At 41.8% G+C, this 9,968-nt stretch overlaps 2 protein-coding genes across 2 annotated transcripts; one reads left to right on the forward strand and one right to left on the reverse strand.

Annotated features, from left to right (window-relative positions):
• The first annotated feature begins 2,271 nt into the window (after window positions 1–2,271).
• Window positions 2,272–4,898, forward strand: LOC148357303 (uncharacterized). Its single transcript, XM_088348036.1, has 2 exons — window positions 2,272–2,453; window positions 4,473–4,898. Exons 1-2 carry the CDS (start codon window positions 2,449–2,451, stop codon window positions 4,867–4,869), a joined length of 402 nt encoding a protein of 133 aa, XP_088204162.1. The 5' UTR covers window positions 2,272–2,448; the 3' UTR covers window positions 4,870–4,898.
• A 134-nt stretch (window positions 4,899–5,032) lies between these two features.
• Window positions 5,033–9,232, reverse strand: phlda1 (pleckstrin homology-like domain, family A, member 1). Its single transcript, XM_088348037.1, has 2 exons — window positions 8,573–9,232; window positions 5,033–6,515 (listed from the first exon to the last, which is right to left on the reverse strand). Exon 1 carries the CDS (start codon window positions 9,104–9,106, stop codon window positions 8,612–8,614), a length of 495 nt encoding a protein of 164 aa, XP_088204163.1. The 5' UTR covers window positions 9,107–9,232; the 3' UTR covers window positions 5,033–6,515; window positions 8,573–8,611.
• Between the last annotated feature and the right edge of the window lie 736 nt (window positions 9,233–9,968).

Raw genomic sequence — 9,968 nt, forward strand, 5'->3', positions numbered from 1 at the left:
CCGGACTATAGAGCCGCACCCACCACATTTCGAGAGGAAAACCGATTTTGTACTTACACAAGCCGCACCTGTATATAAGCCGCATGCGCCCACATAAAAAAAATGTAATACAAAATTTACCCAGGCCAAGTCTCGCGATTGTAACTGAATATCCTTCATTATAGAACACAGTCCAAAAATCACAGCCGACTAAATGAATGTTAAATGATACCCGTACTTAAGGTTTGATACAGACCGGCAGAGTCCGGGTCCCGTTGAAAGTAATCCAAAGAAAAAAGTGTATATTTCCAAAGGTAAGGGTGGGAAAATATATATCCACTATTGTCCGCCGTGTCCACAAACACTCACCTTTACCGGTCCCCGCTTCCCGTCAGCCCGCGTTTGTTACGCCCCTTCTTTTTAATTCGCCCGTCCAAAAAATATCAGAATAAGTGTCCAAAATAAATAAAAAATAAATACATTACAAAAATATACAATTGCAAATACATATTATACATGGTTACACATATTTACAAAAAAGACGGTACACCGAGAGAGTTTTCAAAGCTTTAATAATAATAATATAAATTTCATCCCAAACGGTGCCTCTGACAGGTAGCAACACGCTAGCAACGCGCTCCCAACAAAGTAAATGGGTCTGTTAAAAGAACATCTCATCTCATCTCATTAGCCGTACCGCTTGTCCTCAGTAGGGTCGCGGGGGCTGGAGCCCATCCCAGCAATCATCGGGCAGTGGGCAGGGGACACCCTGAACTGGTTGCCAGCCAATCGCAGGGCACACAGGGACAGACAACTCTTTCGCTCATTCACACCTAGGGACAATTTGGACCGGCCAATTCACCTGAAATGCATGTCTTTGGAATGTGGGAGGAAACCGGAGTGCCTGGAGGAAACCCACGCAAGCACGGGGAGAACATACAAACTCCGCACAGAAAGTCTGGATCTGGATTTGAACCCACGACAGGTTCCCATGACATGAACTGTGCCGCACAAGCGCTAACCACTGCGCTGCCGTGCTGCCCAAAGAACATACCGTACTTGTAAAAATGTAGGTAAACCGTCTTCATCTTCCTCCTTACAACTGAAGCCATCAAAGTCGTCTTCCTCAGTGTCGGAAAGAAACAGTGTCATATAGACGTCGTCCCACGCTCCCGCAGCCTCACTCACTCTGTCACTGTCGCTGGTGTGCCCTCCTCTCCGTCACAGCTTTTCGGGAACCCGTTGGTGATAGTGGATTTTTTGATGCTGCCCCACGCTGTCAGGATCCACTGGCAGACTTGCGAAAAAGTTGCCTTTTGCATGCGGCCAGTTTTAGTGAAAGATTTCTCGCCGCTAGTCAAGCTAATAAGTTGCAGTCTTCCTCGGCGCATCTATTCCACCAGTCTAAATCTTACCTTTTGTACTCGAGCGCCGCTGGCGGCTGTTAGAAAAATTACATAAATTGGCCGCATCACTGAATAAGCCGCAGGGTTGAAAGTTTGGGGAAAAAGTAGCGGCTTATAGTCCGTAATTTATGGTAGTTAGTTTTCAACATTGATTCATGGTCTGGTTGTAATGGCACTCTCGTCGTTTTATCCACGTTCGTGAATGTTTCTTGTGTGGTCCCCTTTTATGTTTTGTTCTGTTAGAGCTGTGTTAGAACATTATTTGAGTGTTCTTTCAACATATGAGTATGTTCCCTTTGTCATCTTACTTTTGTGTTTTGTTTGGTGAGAGCTAGTGTCACAACATATCCTGCATTGTCTACCTGTTACGTTCAGTTACAGCTAGTTAGAATGGTAGGATTTTATTTCACGCTCTCGTCGTCATGGCACTCTCGTTCCATCCACACGTGAGTAGATTCCCTTTGTCTTTGTGCTTTGGTGTTTTGTTCACTTGGGCTCAGTTGGTACCAAATACTGTAGCTTCCCTCTTTCATGTTGTGTTAGGTTACAGTTAGTTCGCGCTTCCACATTATGTAGCAAGGATGCATAGTCATACTAGCCTTGATGTCTTTACATTTTGAAGATCCTAGTAGACTTTGTTGTTATGTTGCTGTGCGCTATCCGTACTGATTCCTTTCAGGTAAATAAATCATTTTCTAAAACCTTATTTTGTGGCTGCGTTTATGTGATCCCCTTCTCCTGCCGAGCCGGAACCTGACGAGTTTGAGCTTGGTGTGCGCTTAAATCGGTCGCAATAAATAAAAAAAATCCCCAAGTGAAAATTCAAGTCAGGCGTCAAGTATTGAAAGCGACAAGCTGGGCCAGCCGGAAGCTGTCTGTCGCCGACAATGCCGTCACCGTGTGCTCGCTAGCCTCGCTTTAATGAAATTAAGTCGGATTTGCACGCGTTTTGACACGACTCACTGGTGGCGCTTCCTCCGAGCCGCAGCAACTGGCTAGGAAACGTGATCCCGAACGCCCCGGAAGCCCCCTCCCCGCCCTCACGCTGCTTTTAGACTCGGAAATGAGGTGGGTGACAAAACATGAAAGGAATACAGAAACATGAGCCCAGTTAGTGCTTTGTGCACTTTTTTATGGAACGTGTCATTTGGAAGTATGAAAAAAATGGGAGAGTATAAGAAAAAGGGACGGGGGAAGGGGAGCAGTGAGGTTAAAGGTGAGATAAAGCAATGTTTTTCAACCTTATTTGAGCCCAGGCACACTTTTTTTTTTAGTAGAAAAAATCTTTGGAAACAAATTTCAAGCACTAGTTTAATGTTTTATTTTTAAAGCTTCAATTATCATGTGACCTAAAATGACAGTGTAAAGTAGGGGTTGGGTAAGTTTTGGACCCAAAGAGGCAAGGTGTAAGCAGTTCTTTTGTAAATATGTCACAAAACACTGCAAATGAAACGTTTCCAGCTCTATTGTACACTTCAGCGCAGTGGGCACGTGTGAGAGAGAAGGAAGCATGCTTTATTTACAAAGATCCGCCCACCCTTACCACTCACCCAATAAAATCTAGCCACTCCTAACACTTTCCTAATCAAATTGTTCTGCGTACTTCGATGGCGTTTTGGGGAGTATACAGTTTGTTCTGTGGGTTTTCATCACAAAGTGTCTCAACAATTAACATAAACATAAACAATTTAATGAGCTTTCATATGAAGGATTCCTTAGCGATGTAAAGCTAACGGGTGTCGTTGTGTGACACTATGACTTTACACTTTAGTGAAATCTGTGCCCTTTATTAACTGGACCGAACCATCATACATTAGTCTTACAATGACTTTGGATGTACCTAACTTGATTAAGTTCAGATCAAAATTGTAACAACATGGATAAAATTTGCGTGATTTAACTTTTACCTCTGATCCATAAGAATTCATGAAAAACATCTTCATTAAACAAAACATGTTTACCCTGTACTACAGTTTTTTTAGGCAGATTATTATCATATAAAAAGTTTTGAAAAAAGTGTATCTGCTACCACGTGATGATATTGATGAACGTTACGAGTTATTTGGCTGACCACTGGAAGAAAAGGAAAAATATTGAACTGTTGCATGCTTTTTTGTAAAGATAATATTGGGAGATCTCCTCTGGCACACTAGGCGAAGTTTCACGGCACACGAGTGTGCCCCGAAAAAAATGGTTGAAAAACACTGAGATAAAGGACATAACAATAACAACATTTGTTAACTCCATTGCCATGCAAACATAACGTCTTTAGAAGTTGTAACTAATTGGTAGATAGTCTTTTTAATATGTTGTGCACTAAAAGTGTTTCTTTCACGGATCAGCTTGTATTCTCCACCACCATCTAGTCTAGTAAGAAAAACAGTGGGGATTTATGATAAACGTGCATCTTTTAAAATACTTTTAAGATCTGAAATTTGCATTTATTTTACAAAACATGAGCCTCACCTTGAGGAACCTGATATAATTGTCGTCCATCTTGATGCTACAGGTAAAACAAAAAAGAAGATAAAAATTGAGGAGAAAAATTGTGCTGATTGTTCACTTTGAGGCTCTGCAGAAGAGGCAAGATCATAAGCCCAAGCCCAACCCAAACTCCTGGTAGCGTCGGGCCTAAAATGTCAATCATTGCGTTCGGGCCGGGCTTCTCTCTCGCTGACTTGTCCACCCATCATTGTTCTTTGTTTGGAATTATTTGTTTGTGATTCTTTGTGTTGCGTGGCGTAGGATGTACTCAGCCCCTCTCACGCAGCGCTTTCCGCAGAACAGCCCACATTGCTGCGCTTGCCAGCGCGCTCATCAGTGCATTTGCAATGAGCAAGGGTAAACTGAATCCATCGCACAGATCCTCCAACACACAACTCAAAGAAAAAGAAACAAAGAACAATGATGGGTGGATAATTTAGATTTTAAAAAAGGCGTCGAGAAAAAAAGACTGCGAGAGAAATAAGTCAGCGAGAGAATTAACAGGAAAATTCGATTTTTCTTCAAACACGGTCCTCAAATCAAGTTAATTGGTCGGGTTCAAGCTGGGTCTGGCACCTTGATGACACACGACTGCGTCCCTAGGTCCGCCACAAACCACATCGTGAAGTATGCTGACGACACAACAGTGGTGGGCCTCATAAGGGATGACAACGACCTGGCCTACAGAGAGGAGGTGGAGCAGTTGGTGGGCTGGTGCAGGGACAACAGCCTGGTCCTGAATGTTGACAAAACTAAAGAGATCATTGTCGACTTTAGGAAAAACCAGCCCAACCATGCCCCACTTTGCATCAACAACAAGGCTGTGGAGGTTGTCAGCAGTATCAAGTTCCTAGGGGTGCACATTACAAACAAACTCACCTGGTCCGTGAACACTGCATCACTGGTTAAGAGGGCACAGCAGCGCCTGTACTTACTGCGGAGGATGAGGAGAGCCCACCTGCCCCCACCCTCCCTTTCGTTCTGTATACACGTGTACTAGAATGACAATAAAGTAGATCTGAATCTGAATCTGAATCTAATACTTGCAGGTCGGGTTGGGCTGGATGTTTTAGGCCCGGTCTTACCTATACTCCGTAGTTTGTATTCATCCTTGTTCTTTTCCTAGCAATTAGTTTAGTTACATAACACAATACAGCAACATCTACAGGTCCACACTGTCCATTTAATTGTGAATCCATGACGGGGCGTGGGCAAATTACAGCAAGCAGGCCACATCAGGCTTTTTAATTAGCCTTGCAGAAAAAAAAAACCTTTAAAAGGTGCTACAAATAAAAATGTTTTGTTTTAGTTTCACTCTCGTCTCCAGTGTCCTTTTCTTGCCCCTTCCTACCTCCACAATTTTTTTTTTTCATAAAGCTTTGATGTGTATTTAGCAGATTTTAAAATGATGTTAATGTCATGGATATTTTTTTGCAGTAATTGCAATTGTTCCTACGATTTTATTTATAAATGTATTTATCAAAACACTTTCTCGTTGGATTTTTTTTCAAGTATATTATCAGATTTAGTGCTTAAGGGGAGCATAAAATACTATAGAAGATAATAAAATAAATATTTTTGGTTTTCTTCGTTCTGGCGTTTCCCCTCAGCAAAAACTTTTGACCCCATGTGGCCCGTCACTTTAAAAATGTACCCACATCTTTTCAGAATGTAAAATAACAACAATAAATACAGTACTAATTGTTCAGGTACAAAGAATGGAACACGGTAAACTTGCAAAGTAGCGAGCCCACTCCTATCTTTATGGTCTTTGTTGGGAAAAAAAATATATTTAAAACTACCTAGAATTTTACCAAAGAGTGAGACAACGTTATATGTTGAAAGACTACCGTTAAAAAGTAGTTTCAAAAATGTAAAATGCCATTATGAACAATTTTCAAACCCTTCATCTAGGTGGCAATTTTGTAAAACGTTATATATCACTCCATTTGACTCCCTAAATGTCTCAATCAAACACAAAAACAAGAACCAACTTCAACAATATTTACAGGACGGTGCTAAATGCTGACACTAATGACTAAAAGAATGAAAGCAGGTACGTTAGCACCGGGCAAACTCCACAAACAATAAAAAAAAAGAAATTGCAAACATAAAATACAATGGTGATATGACATTTCGTCAGAAGGGCTAGGAGGCCCACTGCTAGCATCAGAGCTCATCCATGCTACGTACCCAGATTTCACTGTATTAACAAAAGAAAATGGCTGCTACTTTTACCAGATACGCTCCTAACCTCAGTCGCTATCAGTTCATACATCACCGTCAGATTTAAGACTTTGCAGGCTCCCGTGGCGAATTATCATTAAGTAAAACGGGCAAAAATCACATCTTTGAAAGAATCTTTGGTTCAATGATGCTAATAATGTTGCCAATGAGAAGACGACAGTACAAAGAAAGGCTAGTTTCTGATAATGGACTTCCATTTCAATACACTTAAGAAAAAAATATGTACATGTAATAAATAACGCCACGGCACTTAGTTTCCACACATGCTTTTTTGTCAGTCCATGAGTCTTTAGTGGAGAAGTCCGTGTTGTGGGGGAGGGACTGTGGAAGGGGGAACGTAACGGGGCTCCATGAGAATCGGCGCTGATGTCGATATTCATTCAATAGTGTTCGGTTAACCTGTGAACAGAATCAATTAGACATAATGGAACAAAATGATCAAAAGTTAATGTTAAGTTTAAACTATAGCAGACTTTCACAATCAGGAGACAAGACATCAATGGATTTTGAACTTGCGAGGAGAACAGGGAGGGAAGCCTTCAGATAAGAAAATTCCATTCCCCGTTTCAGAAGCTTTCCTCTGAGCCTTCCCTTTTTATTACAAAAAAACGATCAGACCTCAAAGAACAGTAACGTGATTGGCCAAAAGCGACAATGATTTAATAGTGAAAACAACAAACAACAGTCCAAATAACTGGCATCCTACAAAATCTACTTTGTCCAATATTAAAAACAGAATAAACATGGAACAACATGAGTAAATGCAAAGTCTGATTCATCATCAGATACACCTAAAAGTTACTTCCCTTGTCGTGCTTATTTTGTGTTTACTCATATTTTTCAGGACAACTTTCTGGCACCGTGAGTAACAGTAGTCTGATAATCATTTGGAATGATAAACCGAATGCATTATTCACTGTCATGTAGATCAGTGGTTATAAACAACTGTGCTGCAACACAGGGATTAATTGTCGTATTGTGCCGTGGGAAATTATCCAATTTGTGTGCCTGTGCGGTCTAGCGAAAGCTATCTTTCATTTTCGTTTTACTTTCGTGCACATCTGCGATCGCCATGGTGATCGAAATCATGCGATCACTTCACCGGAACATCGGGCGCTGAAAAGTCTTGCAAAGTTATTGCATCGTTTATGCATTTGTTCAGTGTTCTTGAAATGAAATTTCTGTATATGAAAACCATTGTTTAGATCAAGGGGTGTCCCAACATTTTAGAAAGTGGGCCAGATTTGGGAAGCTGAAAATGTGTGAGTGTCATTCTCTGAACAGTCTTTAATAAATTCACCCTTCATGAAAGGGTTGCAGTGCTTGGCAATCTACAGAAAGATCTATTAAATGTATTTGTGTATAACCTTTGCTGTGACCTCGTAGTACGCCTTTGTAGCATTTTCATTTGAGTTGCAAGATGTCATTAAAAAACGCTGCTGTGTCGCTAAAACAGCTTACGGTTGCCTCTCCTTTTCACAGCCTTCGTTTCCAGTTAGCTTTTAGTAGTCAGTATATTTTGTCTGGCAGTGCATCTTGACATTATATTCTTTGAAATGAGCCACAGGAAATTAGGCAGACGCATTTGTTGTGGATTTCAGTGAAAAAAATACTCAAATTTCTACTTTTCCTGGAAGCAGTGGCCCTCACAGTCAACTGTTGTTTTTTTTTAACTTAAATTGGACATGTCAGAAACGGGGTGGGCTAAAATTCTCACACAAAGGCAAGGTGGCCAGAGGGCCAGTCCCATCAGACGGTGATTTTTTGGGGGGGTTACAAATGTATCTTATACGGTGGTCAACACTACTGGCGGGGCATATTATTAATGTTATGAAAATGGTCGCTGACTGGTAAAGATTTGATTACGCGCTGTAACTGGCTTTGGACCAGCCTGGTTTGGCTATTGGAGGTATCACAAATCCCCCCCGATAAAAACTAAGTGAAAGGTTTGTATGAAATGTGTCACAAAAGGCCATTTTTCTAAGATTTCTTGGAAATAAGTATTTTCATAAAGCTTAGCAACATTCAACTGTTGTTTATCAAACAATGGTAAAAGCCAGAAACATACTTTTTTTCTAATGAAAGATGAGAGTTGAAGCTTTCTTTTTTTTATGTCCTTTGCCAATATGGCTACAGAACTCAAATTTCTGTGTGCCATCAAAAATGAGTCAAAATGGCAAAAATTGTCTGGCACCCATACTTGCTATTTGAGGAGACGTCTGGTATTTAATGAATTCAATATGAAAAATATATGACGAAGGACAAATTTTAGGTGGGGAGCGCTACAATCCGATTCACTTTATAGTGCAGAAAGTACGGTAATCTCAATTTACATTATCATTGAAATCACATGTGTATTAGTCCAAGAATAAGCTAATAGCATGTGAACAAAATTGAGCGTTTCAACACGGTGGTCGTTGCCGTCACAAGAACCTCCATTGCCATCCCTTCCTTACCGCGAAAGACGCTTGGTGTCTCGTCCGAACTGAACCGGGTCACGCCACGTTGGGCGAGCTCCGCAGCGTCTTGTGGCTTTGTCCGGGCATGTGCACGACGAGGAGCTGCTGCTTCTGGCGGGTTGACTTGACGGCCAGGATGGCCTGGCGGTTCTTGTACTGGACCATCTGCAAAGTGATCTCGGCGTTCCAGCCTTCGTCCTGCGGGCACCTGAAGTCGATCTCCTTCCCGTCGGACATGACCACGGTGAAGTAAACGTACTTGCCCTTGCGCTCCACGCAGTCCACAGTCTTCATGTTGGCGAAGTGGAGCTCCTTGGCTCTCCCAGCGTCGTGGTGGGGATGATGATGATGCAGGTGTTGGTGGTTCTTCTGGTTCTGGTTAGGTTGCGAGTGATCGTGCTGCTTGGGCGGCAGCAGAAGGACGCCGTCATCGGTCAGAACGCACAGCTTCTTCTTCCACAGCTGCAGCAGGCCGTCGCTCCTCTTCTCAAGAACACCTTCCTTCAAAACCGTCCTGCCGTTTTCCAACATTTTCTTTCCGAAGCTGCCACTTTGGGTTGCTTTTGTTTTTCTAGCCCAGGGAGGGCGAAGACATAGCAGAGACGCGTGCGGCGAGTGATGGAGGCGGAGGTTGGGTCGCTTGAGATGGGCTGAGGGAAGGGAAGGGGTGGGGCCTGGGACCTGGACACGCCCACACGATTCTGCCCCAACCGACCAAGTTGAACTCAATTTGATAGTACTGTAAAGCACTTTTCAACTTTAAAGTGCTATATACAACATTTAAAAAGACATAAACACACCCCTTTGAAACGTAACTTAATTTGGAATTTTTAACCCCCAACTTATTTTAACTAGGAAGGTAATTCCTGTTATTCGGTGCTATTTGAGTCCCAGTGACATAAACGGTATATTTTGTTTAAAAGTGGGCTTTTACTTATTTTAAAAATGTTTTTGTATGCTAAAGTGCCCTCTACAATAGTACACCGTGATAGGTATGGAGGATAATTAATTTTAAATAAATTACTCTGATTGTTGTACACTTAAATGCCAAACCCCCAATCATGTTTGGTTGACTTCTGTTAGAAATTTAAGTGGAAAAAATATAATTAATGCAAGTTTTTTTTTCCCATTATTTCTGTAGTGCTTCAATGATAAATTCCTCACCCAATTTCAATTATTGGTAAATTTTCCAGGTTTAACATCTCTAAAAAGTGTTGTGTCCCAGTGTGAAAGAATGTGAATGAATTGTCCATGATTGACCGCAGCTTGTTCAGTGACCGTCTCTCAGCTACAGTTGTCAGGCTGTCCAGGTCTGTGCCCACAACAGAGCCCACCTTCTTCACCAGTTCATTATTTTTACTATGCATTATAACCGGGGACACATTTGGCCTAT

Source organism: Urocampus carinirostris, chromosome 11, assembly GCF_059441175.1.
Source record: "Urocampus carinirostris isolate Australia breed hairy pipefish chromosome 11, RoL_Ucar_1.0, whole genome shotgun sequence".
NCBI classification, from domain to species: Eukaryota; Metazoa; Chordata; class Actinopteri; order Syngnathiformes; family Syngnathidae; genus Urocampus; species Urocampus carinirostris.